Source organism: Phascolarctos cinereus, unplaced genomic scaffold (genome assembly GCF_003287225.1).
Source record: "Phascolarctos cinereus isolate Bilbo 61053 unplaced genomic scaffold, phaCin_HiC Scaffold_3;HRSCAF=262, whole genome shotgun sequence".
NCBI lineage: Eukaryota > Metazoa > Chordata > Mammalia > Diprotodontia > Phascolarctidae > Phascolarctos > Phascolarctos cinereus.
Genome location: NW_027555736.1, coordinates 157983535 through 158001348, shown reverse-complemented (window position 1 = coordinate 158001348; position 17814 = coordinate 157983535). Strand labels below are relative to the sequence as shown.

At 35.0% G+C, this 17814-nt stretch overlaps 1 protein-coding gene across 1 annotated transcript in view; it reads right to left on the bottom strand.

The window, feature by feature from the left end:
• PYGO1 (pygopus family PHD finger 1) overlaps positions 1–17814 on the bottom strand; it is a 29817-nt gene continuing 12003 nt past the window's right edge. The window contains exons 2-3 of the mRNA XM_020981346.2: positions 8197–8282; positions 1–7078 (exon numbers count right to left, since the gene is read on the bottom strand). Coding sequence (XP_020837005.1) covers positions 5954–7078; positions 8197–8282 — 1211 coding nt within the window. The 3' untranslated portion in view covers positions 1–5953. The remainder of the gene's footprint in view (positions 7079–8196; positions 8283–17814) is intronic.

The following is a 17814-nucleotide window of genomic DNA, read 5'->3' as shown; positions in this document are numbered from 1 at the left end:
TATGCACATGACATTTGGCATAATCTTTTAAATGAAAGGCCAACAATAACTCATATTATGAACTGTCTGGATGGCAGTAACTGTAACTTTTCTTACTACTTTTCTATTTGCCACTAACCTGAAAGGCCACAGTAATGTGAAACAAAAAAAATAAGGTGGAAGACAATAAATTATACTCCTTCAGAAGGTCTTATATTTAAGAATGGTGTGTAGTGGGAGACGAGAAAGAGAGAAGATGATTTACAAATTAAGTATACTTTGTAGGAAATATTTTAAAGTTAATTTTCTCATAAAGAAAATAGAATTGGCTTGTCATTATTTAATTATTATAAAGAAATTGAGAATATTTAGCTTAATAGTTGGAAGCACTTAAATAATTGAATTTGAACATTTACCATTCAATCAATGAGCCAATTTTATTTCCCTAAAGACAGTAACCTATATACTGTCCAAATAAAAAAGCCTAAACCATTTTGAGCAAATAATTCAAGTCATATCATTGTCTTTTCTCATTTTAATTTTTCTACAAAGTTACTTGAGTTAGCAATTCATGAATCATTTAATAATAAATACTTCTTTAAACCTGTACAACTGAATCAAAAGTGAAAATCAGTTTCAAACAACAATATGCTAAAGTACCAGACAAAAGCAAAGTGCTAAAATTTTTCCTATGCATTCAAGTCTAAAGTCATGTCTATAATCAACATAATCAGTCCAAAGACTGCTAACAGACCGATCTGTTATTTTTTTTCATGTCAAAAACTAAAATCAATTTTTCTTCAATCAATTTGATCATTAATACATGATCAGATGACTAAAAATATGGGTCGGCTATGACCCATACCTGCAGCATGTAATAGTGTCAAAATGAACACAGATTATGATACAATAGAACTTCACTAAGTCAGAAGAACTTCAATAAAAAGTATGAAAATTAGGATTTTTTTTAAAGAAGTACATTTCCATTCTGTTCAAAAGATACATATTCTTATTTGAATTAGATCAAGTGTTGTCTAGTACAGGGACTGCCGATCAAATGATAATGCTTTGTGGTTAGAATATTATTTATATGTAAACATAAATAATATTTGCTCTTAAAGTGCTTAAAAAGTTTCTTCTCTTAAGGTTAACATTAATTATCCTTATGTTTTTGTGTATATAGGTTTTTCTCATAAACATCTTCCTTCATATAGAATACAAAAGTTAAGTCCAATTCAGTGCTTATCTTAATAATCACAAATTCTGAACTAGTTTTGTTCAAGTTAATGAAGTTTTACATTTTCCTAATGTTTTTTTAAAAAAAGAAATACTGGTCATTATTTCCTGGAGAGGGGAAAGGGAAGGGGCTGATGGTGGAGATTCATACAAGAAAGGCATTACTAAAAGTATAAAATTTGGTGTATTTGAAGGAATACTATTTAATATTTTCATTTTTAAAAATACATAGAATTTATTCTAATCTACAAAAGCCTTGTGAAATAATTAGATGACTAAGACTCTATCAAAAATATATTTTAGTCAATTGATGATCACACAGTATAGGTTTAAAACCCTGAAGTGTCAATTTGAAATTTAAAATTAAATAGCATATTAACATTACTAACCACATTAAATAATTCTACTATATACCATATTTTCCAGCTAACTATTTCCTATTAAATTATGCCTGTAAGAGATGATTAAGTTTTCAAGAAGTATTTATTCTACTATGAATATCATGAATTGCTAACATTAAATTTACCCTTCACTCCCAGTTCAAGGACACCAGGCCAGCCACCAATCCTTAAACAGTGATGTTTCACATACTTCACAGAGTAGCTTAAAACACACCATCATATGAAATAATTAGTATTACATAGTAATTTTCTTGTCATAAGAATAAATGTTGGACAAAGTCTGGAAACTTTTTTTTTTCCAATTTGAATTACAGTAATTTTGCCACAGACCACAGCACTAATGCATGTGTTAATTCAGACATGCTCTAATTTATAATCAGAACAAAACTCAAAAAAATTAGTTGCAAAAATACATGTCACCAATGTGGAACACACTCAGATTTGTATAAAAGTACTGAACTAATATCCCAAAAAGAGGCATATGTAAACAGTACATAAGGAAGGAATAGTTTTAATATGAAACAGTCATTTAAGTCACATACATCATGATAAGAAGCAGGACTTTCTTTTATAAAAGATAACATTTTGACTAGCAGGCAACATCATCTATATAACATGAAAAGTACTGGTAAGTGAAGATAAAGTCGTTTAAATATAACTACAGATAGTGTTATTAACAAGAATGAGAAAAAAAGGGACATTTTTGTAAAAACTTCAACTTTTGAAGTCCTTCTTATGAATGACCTTTACATCAAAATAGCTTATTCAATACCCTCCCTTCTATCTTTTAAGACAGGATCCTCTGTCCCAAAAGTCCCCCCACCCCACCCCACATCCAGTAGAAGGGACCATTTATCTATCACTGGACAATTAGACAGAAAAAGCATGCCACTCAGGTGGCCAGATGATATTGGATGGGGTTGAAGTAGACAAGTAAAGCCTGAAAATACTTAGAAACATAAAAGAACCTGTGGGTTCAGAAGACTGGGAAAAGAAGTTTTAAAAAGAAAGAATTGTTAGGAAAACTGACCCCAGGCTATTTATTCCAAAATACCTTATCACCATAGCTCACATTGCCTAATTTTATTTTTCCATTTCAATCTGTTAACACTCCTCGAGATCCCACCAATTAAGAGATTCATTTGGGTTAACAAGCATTCTATACTTCTAGGAAGGTTTGGTAGCTATTAGACATTGACACTTAGAGTAGATTAAGTAAATGAGCCATAGCCATTGATTAGCAATTTCTGCACCCAATGTGTTGTGGCAGGGAAGAGGTAGAAGGAAGGAAAAGATGAGTGGTCAGGCTGGGGGAAGAGCTCAACAGGCATATATGTGGCCAAGATGTCAGTGTCCTGAAATGGTTATGGGTTCAGCAACAAGCTTATTTCCTCTTAGTTGAAACAACTATACTAAGGAAATGGGAGTTTTGATTAGATGGGAGATTGGTAACAGAGAACTTTGGGGTAGGGCAGGGCTGAGATATGATGCTATGGAGTAGTGGTTAGGGCAGCATGAGGGAATCAGCACAGAGGGCCAATAGGTGTGCTGGGAATGCAGAAACAAAAGTACAAAGGCAATAAAAGACAAAACTTTATTTACTTAAAAATTCTGCCTAAGGCTGACCCTGTACCAGAAAAGGGGTAGGAAGGACCCTGTCTTTCTCTTCCCATGTCCTCCCTCCTCTGTGGGCCATGGAACTCCTGCCTCAAAAACCCAGAGCTCAGGTTGCACTGTAATTCAGCTACAATATAAGTTAATTAACTAGGCTTTTATGGGCTAGCTTGAAAACCTAACCACTATTTATAAGTATTGTTTCTAAGGCAAAATATGTTTTGAATTCCAAACAACTTAATACATTTTTTAATATACCCCACCTTTAACTTAAGGGACTTGCCTGTATCCTTTAAATTAAAAAAAAAAATCTAAAATTGTATAGATTTTTTCCATGCCTTTATACACTAGCAAAAGAAATCCAAAGCCTCTTCAGCTGCCTTCAAAAATAATCATTGCTTATATATTATTTCAATATTCATTATAAAATAGTTAACATAGTGAAGGGTATTGTACGCATCAGCCCTTTTAATGTGTGCAAGACAGACAAGTTTAAAATATTATTAGATGAAGACTCTTGACACTTCTTTCACCTGGGATTAAAATCAATAGGTTGCAAGGTTAAAGCACACTGGAAGGAGGTCATTCTATCAAGGCAATGCTGGGAGCCTTAAAAAAATACTGGATTTCTTTATGTACTATTTTATTATCTATGCAGAACAATCACTAGCCAAGAAAATGTCCAGTTTTATTTACACAAGTATTCTAATTTTGACAGTTAACTCTTTAGAAATGCTTTTAAATATCACACAACTTAAAAATCAGGACAGATCTAATTCTAACCACTCTAACTGATAAGCACCATTTATTTTCCTGTACAAACTAAGCTAATTCTATACTAGTGAATCTGCAACATTTTATAACCAGCATAATAGGAACTCTCCAGTGATATATCAAGACAAAACCTCATGGTAAGTTCTGATAGAGGAATTGCCACTATGAAAATTTCCATTAGTAACACAGCCTTTTTGAAAGACCTCCTAACATTTTAGCCAGGTGGAACATTGGCAAGGCTTCCAAGACTGGATAGAAAAATTCTTAAGATTTTCTGCTCAAAATTTTTTTCTTGTGACAAAAGAAGCCTTTCAAGAATGAAAAGAGGACTGCACCAGAGAAAGAGCTGTGATGCTGGAGAATTAATATACCTTTGTGCAAGTCCTTTCATTACAAATTTTCATACTTCTAGGGCAGTCTACCACTGTCCCAATAAAATCATATCCATATGTTTGATTAATTCAACCCCCTTTTGGTCAAACTGAGCCAGGCAATTAGTATTTGGCAATAGCTTGTCTTCCCCAAGAACAGTTAAGTGTAGGAACACTCTAAAAGTACCACTGAGCTAAATATACAAAAACATTCAACTATTAATATACAATTCAGATATGGTAAGTACATTGTCAGAATCAAGTACATGTGGTTTTCATTTCAATATTTACAAGATAATATTTACTAATGTTGTTGCAAGCCTAAATATTTGAACGAAAACCCTCTTGATGCAAATACATAACTTCTATTTGAAAATGGAACATGAGAGAAGACTGTTACAAACCAAGTATCTTCAAATTTGCTTGGGAGAGGTAAATTTATTTCACTTTCATAGAAATAGCTGGCTGCACATTATAAAAGGTAGCATAATTCTTCTAAGCAGAGAGCTAAAGAAAATGCAGGATCAATTTAAGCACAGAATACAACTCAAGTACTATTGTGCAGAATGTTAAGTGGACTCCTGAGAACAAACACTGAAATGCTCTATTCACAGTAACTATCCAGCTCTGTACATTAAACACAAAAGCAGAAGAAATCATGATCTCACTCTAAGAATAAGAATACAGCATGCAATGAATCATTTTAAAAACTATTCACAAGAAATCAAAAGAAATTGTAGTTGGCTAAGTTGATTGCTTAAAAGTTTACAGCAATTACGTATTTCCAACAAAAATACAATGTAGACAAACTAGGGCTTTCACATATTACTTACTACCAAGTGGTAGGAAGACAGAAAAAAACAGATTATAGTTTAACCTGCTTTATTAAGTGCTAATTTTCACAAAATGCTACTACCCAGGTATGGAGTTCATTTATTTTTAAACTTCCCAAAAATGTGCAGATGTTGTATTTACCACAGCTTTTGAGGATTTTTCAATACTTACCTCTAATTAAAGTCAAACAGAAAAAACTGACTAGAACTGAGTTCCTACTATTTATATGTATAACATCTTCCTACCTACAACATACGTACATATGCACTGACAAGGAATATTTGCAAATGTGAAGGTAACTAAAATTGAGATAGCTGGAAAAATCTGGTATTCTCTTAAAAATTTATAAAACCTTAGTGTTTCCCATTTGTGTTTCACTTACACAAAAATATTCTTAAAACAAGCTAAAAGGACCCTTACAATAGGGGATACTAAACTCAGTATTTTATATGGTGCTTTCAAAGTTCAGCATTTTGGTACAGTTTATTCATTAAAATATACATTTGGATTCACTGATTATTTTTTTTTTACAGTTATAACCTGTATATGACCAATTTAAATTTTAGCAGATTGTTTTGAAGATTAAAGAGGCTTTTATATTTCCTTACAAAATTTACAACAGTACTGAAGCTAAATATTGTAAAAACTAAAGGATAAAGTAACTGATTTTGTTTTGTTTCTGTAATGTGAAATTTTAAGATCCTATGCAATAACTATGAAAAAACTGTGCTAAAAAACTACTGATTACCCATCAGAGCCCACTGCAGGTGGTCCAAAAGTTTCTCTAGTGCGCATTAACTGGACATCTTTTTCAGCCATGCAGGTATCACAACCCCATACTGCTGAAGCTTCTGCAGTCAGGAGGCCATAAGCAGTTTCAGTCATCCCTGTACAGATCCGGTGGAACCATTTCTGGCATGAGGCCTCACATAAGATGGCATCCTGATCATCATTCACTTCATTTGTACAAATGCCACAAGGATATACTGGGTCTGAAGATGAATGGCCATGTCGACTTGGGTGGAGAGTGGTTTTGTTGCTCTTTTCAGAATTACACCCATCAGCTGTGACTCTGGACTGACGGGGCTTATTCTGAGTTCCATTTGCATGGCTGCTGTTTGCATTATCAGTGCTGTTGGAACGGTTGCTTTCTTGATTTACTGTATTGTTTCGACTAACATTTTTCAAGTCAATATTACCCTGGTTTACAGTTTCATCCATATTGAGATGAGGGGGATGGGCAGAAGAATTCTGATTAGTGCTTTTAGTTGCTCCTTGACTAAAGTCTTGTTTTTGTGGGGGTGCTTTTGCTTGGCCAAAGGTGTTTGGTGGAGGGATAAATGAATGATTTGATTCTAATGGGGAGGTAAAATTTGGATTATTTCCAGGGACAAAATTAGATGCCAAGTCTGGATTGGATACTTGGCTGGCATTCTGTGGAGGAATCTGATTGAAGTTTTCAGCAGGATTTTGTCTAAAATGTTGATTAGACATACTAACATTCTGATTTAGTGGACTATTATATGCTGGATTTCCAAAACCTGAATTATCATGTGGCCCAAAGTTAAAAGCATGAGGTCGATTAAAACCAATACCTAAAGGATTTTGAGGAAATGGGTGTGGCTGGTTCCTAAGCGAATAAGGACCACAGTATGGGGATGACATTCTTGGGGGTACATGAGGTGGCATTCTGAATGAGCCGTAGCCTCCAAATCCAGGGTAACCAGGGCTAAGATATGGATTTGATGAAGGTAGAGGCTTGTAGGAAATGGTATTATAGTTGTCATCAAATGGATTAGCTGCTACTAGATGGTCAGCATTTGGATTTGGTGGTGGGGCATATTCAGACAGTGGAGGAAAAGAAGGCCCCTGAAATGAGAATGAAAAGTAAAATATACATTTATGAACAAAAGACTCTAAAATAAATTAACTTTTCATCATAGCACCAAATGACATTTTTCTAGTCAGTTTTTTTGTACTCCTGTTATAGAAAATATAATCCCTTCCCTTTGTAACTGTAATTTTACATTTCATAATCTTTTATTTGCATTTCACAACCATTTTTTCTTTAAAAAATACCCACGAAAAAGGTACTAAATTTAAATCAATCTTCATGTAATACTAGAGAAGTATATGTAATTTTCCTAAGAGATTGCATAATTTACATTTACTGTTATTACTTACAAATCTAGGAAATAGTTCATTTAAAATACAAAAGATTCTAATTAAAACACTTATTAATCTCTGAATAACCATAAAATGACAAGATTAGAAGTAGATTTGAAATATTTTCTTAGATTCATTTCAGAAAGGAGTTGCTAAAACAAGGCATTTCAGTGCCATATTGGAAAAACAAATTTACTGAATCAGTCACACTGCAAGTTCCATAATTAATAGTGGTTTTAGTAGGGGAAAAAAAGCATCTCTATACATACTGTATTATCAACAGTCTTCCATTATAAAAAGAATGCTTCAATCTAATCTATAGGGAATAAAATGATATGAAAACCTAAGTCTTCAACTATATATCTTCAACAGCATATTATATAAGCAAAGGATGCTTACCCTATTACTTTGTGTATATATGATTTCCATAACACCTAATTATTATAATAGGTTACTTTAAAATTATTTCAAATGAAACCTTCCCAATATACATTTAAAAATATTATTTTAGCTGAACTACAGATGTTATTAGGATGATGTTAGGCATTGTTAGACTTGAAAGCAGCAAAGACTTAGTAATATATGGCATGGGATTTTTCAATGACTTCCAAGGTTTCCTGTCTTCAGTTCTACTTGCCTAAATTTACATCTGTAGGACACAAAAAGTAATTCTATGAAAAGTGAAAAATTTATTCAAGGAAGAATCACGATAGGACCTGAAAAATGGTGGAAGTATTTATATCCAATTTCCTTTCTAATTGAAAACCTTATCAAACCAAAAAGGGAAAATGAAAATAAAAAAATTTTAAATGGCAATTTACCTGGGTATTTGTCTTCCGCTTTTTCTTATCTGGGCTTCCAAGTTGCACACCTGGTCCTCCTAACCCATCCAGTCCACTGTCACCACCTACAAAGTTTAAATTCAGATACGTTTTCCATTTATAAGTGAATATAATTATACCAGTCACATCAGAGAAACTTGTTTTTTATTCTAGCAAGATGAAATTAACAAAGGAAGGAGCACTTAACTTTTGTTATCTTTAGAACAATATAAAAGCTCATTAGCTTTACATCAGAATATTCTCAAATAAGGTCACATTAACATGAAAAGTACTAATTAAGTTTCTATGCTCTCAAGTTGGTTTTTTTTAAGAGACTTACTCTAGTTCTACCTACCATAAAATTGCTATCAAAATGAATTTGAATATTAACCAAAAGTTCTAGCTTCATCTGGTCTGACTGCTCTATGTACAGCCCACCCCCCCAAAAAACCATACACAAACCATAATCACAAAAATTGAAACTTCTGATTCGAAGCAAACCTTCTGCTTCAGTTTACATATTCTGCATCTCATTTTCTGGACTTTATCATCATGATTTAGCTACTTTCTCCCACCACACCTAAGAGTTCCTTGTCCTAATGGGGAGTTTTTCCTGGAACCTCCATTTTGGGGAAGGTCTCAGACTAGCCATCCTTCATTAGCCGGACTTCACCACTTGGCTGACTTCTCTTTTCATCGCTGGGGCCCCTTTCTCCTATTGTTAAGTTCTTCCCAGCATTTCTACTTTGGACAAGAGCCCAAATCTGCCATTCCTCATTCTCTGGACCATGTAAGTAACACTACTCCCACTTTTCACATCCCTTTAAATGTGTTGTCTTCTCCAGTTAGATTATAAGTTCCTGGTAGGCACAAACCATCTTTCTTTTTACTTGTATTTGTATACCCAGCAGTTAGTACAGTGATACTTAATAGCAGTTATCACACAAGTAGTTAACAAATATTTGTTGACTGACAAGCTAGTGAATGTTCATATCTGTGACTAAAGAGTTCCAAAGAGATATGGTAAGCTTGCCCTATGTACATAATCTTAATAGTATGATGATACAGTAATAATAAAACTGTTAAAAGACACACAGGTAGAAAAACACAGCTACAAGTTCTGTTGCACAAAGCCAGCTCAGTGTCTAGGAGACTAAATCAATCACTAGGCAGGGGTTCTTAATCTTTTTTGTGTCCTAGATCTTTTTGACTGTCTGGTGCAGCCCTTCTCAGAGTAATGCTTTTAAATCACGGAAGGGAATGCTAAATTTCCATTAGATATTAATAAAAACAAAGATAATTTTTCCCCGTGCAAATTCTCACCGCAGACCTTCTGAAATCTATCAACTCCAGGTTAAGAACTCCTGCACTAAAATTATAAAGAGCACATATTTGGTTGTTGTGAAGAAGAAATATGAGAAGACACCCCCACTTCATCTCTTTGCAGAGACAGGAGGTCCACATGTATTGTGTATTGCATATTCTTAGACTTTCTCAATGTATATTGATACACTGAAAAAGTGTGCAATTATGCTGATTTTTTTTACCTTTGTTTTTGTCTTTAAAAATACTATTTGTTATATGGATGGGCTCTCTGAGAGCGGAAAGGCAAGAATACTGGTGAAAGCTATAGTGATAGAAAAAAAGAACAAGATATAAATAAAATTAGATTAAAATAAAAAAGAACACCTGCAACATTCTTGATGACTATTTTCTCAATAATGTTATAAAGAGGAATCTTGGTCAAGTATGGGTTGGGCTAAATGATCTTTGGAGTCCTTCACAACTCTCAGACCCTGAGATTCCGTCTGTCTTTTCCCCAAAGTCACAGAGTACATTAGGGGAACTCTAAAGATGCACCTGATATTACTGAGATTCATGAGGTTCTCCTAAGTAATGTAGGCCACTGTATTTTTTAAAATTCAAATACAATTTTTAACTTACAAAGGGAATTTCACTTATAAGTAGAATATTATGTAGCCCTTCCCAAAAGTCCTACTCTGATGCTTCATCATAGTATAGTGGTTTCTCAAAGATTACATCAGAGGAACAAAAGTGTGGCAAGTTCTACCGTGACAGAAAGACTTCAGATAAAGTTCTAGCAAGAGACTATGTCTACTTTCTAAGAGGTAACCTAGTTAATCAATCCACCTATTGAAAAGCATAATTAAGTACCTAATATGTTTTAGGCACTGTCCTAAGTGCAGAGAAGCTCAACACCAGTAGAGTGACCACTGGGTCCTGAATTCTTTCACCATGGCAACTCACAAAATAAAATTAAAAATGCCCTCACTTTTGTATTTCTACTTCTCCAGTGACAGTGACTGAGTGGCAGAAAAGGGGATGCTACAAATAACACTAATTGACATACTACTGGAGGAATTAAGTCATATCAATTTGGACATGAAAACACTATTTAAAAAAACCCCAGAAGACAAAAAGAAGGGGCACCTGTATGGAAATATTCTCCCTGGAGAGGCTAGTAATAGGAGGAGGAGGAGGATTAAGTTAACATTTACATATCACTTTTAAGTATTTTTTTACAAGTATTAATTTTTATCAGACAAAGAAAGAGTCCTTAAAAGTAAAAATGCTAATGTGTAAGCCAGTCTCTATTTTTGGGGGGGAGGGTAGGCAATGGGGTTAAGTGACTTGCCCAGGGTCACACAGCTAGTAAGTGTTATGTGTCTGAGGTCAAATTTGAACTCAGGTCCTCCTGAATCCAGAGCCAGTGCTCCATCCACTGCGCCACCTAGCTGCCCCCAGTCTCTACTTTTTAACCTATATGTTCAACCATACAGTGCATTCTTAAAATCATAGCTAAATACATTCCAATAGAAGCACATACAAATATTTCACCCTAATTTATACTTTTATGTTCATTACTGCTGACTACAGAATCAGATGATACTCTATCAGATAACCAAAAAAGTGAAAAAAAGCAAAAACATGCACAAGCAATTTTATTTCCACTTCCTCATGTGTAAAATGGGAATGTTAATATTATAGTACCTGTCTCACAGGGATGTTTTAAGAAGGCTCAAATAAATGCTTTGGGCAGGGAGATAGTATAGTGGAAAGAGGGCTGTATTTCAAGTTAGAGGACTTGGGGTTTAATCCTGCCTTTCCTGCTTATAAACTGTGTCTTCTTAAGTGAGTCATTTTACTTCTCTGACCTATTTCCTCATCTGTAGCAGGGAGGGTTAGACTGGATCATCTCAGGTCATTTCCAACTTTAAATTTGTTATGTTATGAAAATACTTTCACTTTTTCACAAAGAAAAATTCTTTCTGCTAACTGTAAGGAACAAAGAGGAGAGGATAATATGCTCCCTTAATGGTCACTGTCTAACCTCCCTAACTTCAGCACTTAATTACTATAATTAGGCATACATTAAAACTCTGACATTTAGGATCCAACTTCTAACTGTCAAGCATGCTGTGAGCAAACCTGCCTAAAGTCCATTTGAGAAACACAGTTACATGAATTAAATTACTATTCCACAGAGTCTACCAACTCCTTCCATAGAAAATCTCTACTCTAAATCCTCAATTTAGCAAACATTTTGCAATTATTGTGTAATCTTCCCAGCTACCAACAATGGAGAGGTCAGCTGAACACCCTGAGATTCCCCTCCACAATGAAATCAGTGAGGGATGGCTGAGGGCTTCTGGTCACTATGGCTTAGCTATAGAAGAACCCTTCAGGCATTTCTTCCAGTTTTTGGAAATGAGATCCAGGTAGTTGTCTGGTTTTAATTCCTTCTTTCCCTCCTCCCCTCAACCCATGCCACAATATAAAGGTGGGAAATGTAGTATTAACCAACTCCTATCAAAGCTAGAGTGCATGTTCATCTAATGACTTGTTCCCTTGACATCTGCTATAAACACAAGTTGAACTTGTTTCTAGAACTGAAGTCAATTCAGTTCAACTTAAATATTTATTAAGTATCTATTAAGGCATTGTAGTAGGTGCTTAATACTTTCCTACCATTCCACAGCAGTAGCTAGGAGTTTAGATATTTAGTAAAGAATTAAGGCGGGTTGCTAGGATATTGGCTGCTGGCTCCATTTGTAATCTCCAAATGTAATCTCTGCTTATTTCCTAGGCTCCCCTTGCCTCCTAAAGAGACTCCCTTAGGTTAGAATATTCTTAGGAATAGGAGAAAACAGTGCCAATATTATGTAGGTGAGGTTTTTCTAGCATCAAGGCAGATAATTTCTATATATAATTCTATTAAACTGACAAACCCTAACTCTAAAAGACATAACAACTACATTCACTTGAATTTTATTCTTCAACCTTCACCTACTTACTAGAAATTCACTCTCTGGGGGCAGTTAGGTGGTACAGTGGATAGAGCACTGGCCCTGGATTCAGGAGCACCTGAGTTCAAATCTGGCCTCAGACACATATGACACTTACTAGCTGTGTAACCCTGAGCAAGTCACTTAATCCCACTGCCTAGCCAAAAAAAAAAAGATATTAGAAATTCATTCTCTTTCTCTCTTCTTTAGTTTATTAAAGGAGACACTGGACTGTTAAGCTATGTAAGAAGTACAATACAGTGAGCAAATACAAGTCAGTCCTCTATTAAATTGAAGAGGATAGTTAAATAGTAGAACCACATTAATTCATACCTTACTAATCCAGGATTTGTGATATGCCATATTCGATTTTTATTAATACTTCCAAATTATTCCAAATAATTAATTACTATGACAGAAGGTAACCCTTAGCATAGTTCACCTGTCTAGGTCTTAAGTTTGCTTCTAAGAAAAAGCAGTTGCTGAGTTGTCTGCCTGTACAATTCATCTGTCTAGGCCGAAGGGCGGGGAGCCCACAGCCTCGTTTGGCCATTTGATCGAGTCCAAGTTTTACAGAACAAATCCTTTTATTAAGTCTGTGAAGCCTCTAGGGCATAGGTCTTCTTAGAGTTCAAAGAGAAGTAGTTACTGAGTTAAGTCTGACTCATAGTTCTGAGATGGTAGTTGCTCATTTGCATATGACAAGCAGTAAGACATTAGAGTGAATGGAGAATACAGTCTGCTTCAGTGATTTGTATATGAAGAACAGAAGTTCTGGGTTAATAACTGAGGAAATACGGACACCAGAACTGTTCTATGATTGCAGGACAAATGTTACTTCCTTGATTATTAACAGAACATAAGAATTTGGTTACTAACCATCTAACCATAAACTAAGGTGGGGTCAATTGTAGGAAGGACCCATCTACTGAACCAAGAAAGGTTAACAAAAGAGGAAGAAAGAAGCAAAAGAACAAGTTTCAAATCTGTCAAAGTGAAACTGTACCTGTCTCTACACTGCCATTTGTTGCTGGGCAGACTGATTGACCTAGAGGCTAGAGTACTCTATTGCAACCTGCTACTAAAAATCTATAGAGATTACCCACTGCTGTCTATTAAAACTTACTGCTGAGGATAAGGAGAGAAAATATACTCTATTTTCTAAGCTAGAAGAATACTTTTCTGTATCACCACCTGTTGTTGTTGAGAGGTAGAGAAGAAGAATCCTGCAAAGGGGGAGAGTCTGAGCTGCTTTTGGCAACTTTAAGATAAAGATCAATGCCTTTTCCTAAAAGAGCAAAACACTACTTCAGCTGACAGACATTAGTTAAGCCTAAAGCTGAAGATAGCCTGGAAGCAGAGAACTGGCCCAGTGGATCAATAGTCCAGCTATGATGTCCTGCCCAGTGAGGCTTTAGTGAAGCACACAAAGGATCAGTTTAGCTTCGCTGTGTAAAAATCTGTTCAACACAGCCGAGACATTCATCAAAGAACTTTTATGGACAATTAAGACAGAAAGAGGGCAATGAAATCTAGTTCCAGAGTTGCAAGTTGCCCAGGCCACATGTGCTCCCTATATGGGTCCTTTACTATCCTAGGACTCTAGTTGTGTGCCCATTCTCCCCATGCACAGTGTGTACACTGGTGAGAGAGTACAACTGAGGTTTATGTGTGGAATGTTATCATGTGTTTGCTTTGTATTTTCAGCAAATGTTTCGGTTATGATTAATTATTTGTGGCTGATTTGTTGATGGGAAATACACTGATGGGGGAGGGGGCTTACTAGCTATACTGTTGTAGAAATAGCTGCCCATGAGAAAGAGTTAAGAACAAACAGTATCATCGTTCGCCCTCGGGGTAACCATCCCAAGCCAAGTAAAGAAAGCTTGGAGAGAGTCAGAGGTTGGGTATAATGCCTGGACTTCACAAGAAGCAGTGAAATATAGCCTAAAACCAACAGTCTTTTCAAACCAAAACCTCAACATCAAAGATTTCCTAACTTGTCTTCACTTTTGAGGACAGCAATGAATTCCTAGATGTTAAAGCACTTTTAGGTTTATTACATATTGTGCCATTTAACCACAATAAAAATAAGTTTTAAAACCACTTTCCTCATTTTGATGCCTTTAGAAATAATAAAATGACATTTTTCAAATATTCTATACTTTAGAATTTCTACTAATTTAACCTCAGCCCTACAAATATTTATTGAATATCTACTACATTCAAATAATTGAGCTAGATGCTCAAGAAGACAGAAACAAAATAGTCTCTGTATTGGAAGAAATTATAGTCTATTGGGGAAACAAGTCAGACTAGCCTCCTCAAATATTTCAACTTTGTGATGTCTTACTATATATATTATACAATTAACATTCATCTTATCAAGCTCATTTTGGTGAAGCTCAGCAGCTACACTATATATACTTTCATACTTTGAAAGATCTGCCATTTTATCAGTGTGGATACTCCTTCCATCAATGTAAATCACAACCCCACTATGTCTTTTTATTCTGTTATGCTTGTTTATATTTTCCTGTAAACCCTCCATAGAAAAAGTTTCCAATGTGTTAGAGCCCTCTCCTTTATAGCAACACTAGAGGCATAATGGCACAGGACTAACTTTAAAGTCAGAACAGCTTGACTTCAAGTCCTGCCTCACACAATATCTTGGGCAACTAAGAATATAAGTTACAGATAAGTAGTCTATCTGTACCACTGAAGGGAGCTTCCATACCTGGAATTCCCCACATGGATAAAATCAGAGGTCTGGGCAAAAACAAACAAACAAATATCACCAGGAGAATACTGGTGTTTATAATAAAGAGGTTTTTCCAATGCAATCAAGATTAGAAGCAAAGAAGAACATTGGAAAACAATTTTTACAGTGTCTCAGATAAACTTCTCATTTCTTAAACACATAGAGAACTGAGTCAAATTTATAAGAATACAAGTCATTCCCCAATTGAAAAATGGTCAAAGGATATCAACAGGCAGTTTTCAGATGAAGAAATCAAAGCTATCTAGTCAAAAATACAAAAAAAGTCAAAAAATACTCAATTACTACTGATTAGAGAAATGTAAATTAAAACAACTGTGAGGTACCACCTCATACCTATCAGATTGGCTAATATGACAGAAAAGGAAAATGATAAATGTTGGGAGGGGATGTGGGAAAAATAGTGCAGTAATGCACTACTAGTAGAGTTGTGAACTGACCCAACTATTCTGGAGAGCAATTTGGAACTATGCCTAAAGGGCAATCAAACTGTGCATATGCTCTGATCCAGGAATACCACTGCCAGGTCTGATAATAAAAAAGGGAAAAGGACGTACATGTAGAAAAACAGTTTTGGTAGCTCTTTCTGTGGCGGCAAAGAATTGAAAATTGAGGGGATGCCCATCAATTGGAGAATGGCTGAACAAGCTGTGGTATTTGAATGTAATGGAATACTATTGTGCTACAAGAAAAGGTGAGCAGGCAGATTTCAGAAAAACCTGGAAAGACTTAGATGAACTGATGCAAAGAGAAGTTAGCAGAACCAGGAGAACACTGTATGCACTGTATACGGTAATAGCAACATTATGTGATGGTCAACTATGACTGACTTAGCTCTTCTTAGCAATACAATGATCCAAGACAATTCTAAAAAACTCATGAAGGAAAATTATAACTACATCCAGAGAAAAAACTGATGGAGTCTTGAATGCATATTGAAGCATAATATTTTCACTATTTTTCATGTTTTTTTCCTTTTGCTTTGTTTCTTCTCATACAACATGACTAATATGGAAATAGGTTTTACGTGATTGCATATATACATACATACATATATATATGTGTGTGTGTATATACATATATATATGCATATATATACATATATATAACCTATATCAAATTACAACATGACTAATATGGAAATAGGTTTTACATGATTGCATATATACATACATATATATATGTGTGTATGTATATATATATATTAATAACCTATATCAAATTACCATCTTAGGAAGAGGAGGGGGAGGAAGAGATGGAGAAAATTTGGAATTCAAAATTTTATTTAAAAATTAATGTTAAAAATTGTCTTTATGTAATTGGAAAAAAAATACTATTATAAATTTTTTAAAAAAGAAACAGGTTTTTGTGGTAGGGCTCATTCAAAACACAGTACAGTACCAAAGATCATCTAGACCTAATTCTTTCTATGATTCAGTTCTGAGTTGAGCTAAAGATTTATCTGTAATAACTGCTCAAGAAGCTTATGCTGAAAGATCAATTAGATGGACTGTCTACCTAGTTTCATGTCATAATCTCATTACTATGATTTTTTGGATCCACTGTTTTTTCCAGTATGGATGGAACAATCTCTTTCATAATATTGTAGATTTCATTGAAGAAACTGTGTTAATTGTTGCAATAAATACAATGTCACTTGTGAGTGAGCATTTGGAAAACTTTGACATTAATATGAAATATTTCTTTTTATAGGATCATTGGTTCATGTATATACTGGAATTGACTGAATCAATCAAACTACCCCTATTCCACTTAAGGTAACTGGCAAGCCACCGTGCTCTGCTACCTTTTATCAAGTGAGAACAAATCTCAGTTGAATCAATTAGAGGTGTAAACCATGTGTTAACAAGGCTTGGACATGTCCAATTCAATCCAGGCATTTCAACTAGGAGCAACAGGAAGTATGTTAAGATTGGTTGAAGGACTTGGTCATGCCCTTTGACACTTGTATAAAACCAGGAAACTAGTTTGGAACTGAGGATTCAAGGGTCTAGTGGCTTAACGGTAGCAACCTCAGATCCTTGATAAGGAATCACCTAGTGGAGGAAGAGAGAGCATTTTGCTCTCCACTCCAGTTTCTTCCCCCAAACACCTTGACCAGAGGAGGACCTATGAAGTGTGAAGAGTCAGAAGATTTAGACTTCTTCATCAGTACCCAGGACAGTAGTGGCTTGGTAGCATTTTCTACACAAGGAGGCAAAGACAGACTAGGCAGACTGGGTAAAATGAGGAAAGGCTGTATAAGAAGCCCAACAGAAAAGTCATAGCACGCCTAAGGAGAGAAAAAGGACTGCCAACAAATAGGAACTGAGTTATTACCCTTTTGTCATATGTTCTATGTTACATATCTCTCTATGCTTGAGTCCACATTCCCCTGATCTCTGGTATGTACTGTTTGAAGAGTGTGTCATAAACTTTTAGGAGAAATGTTTTGTATCAACTTTTCTTAGTATACCACCAATATAACCTTAGTAAAATACCCCCTTTCTGAAAGGGGATTAAATCTGGCCA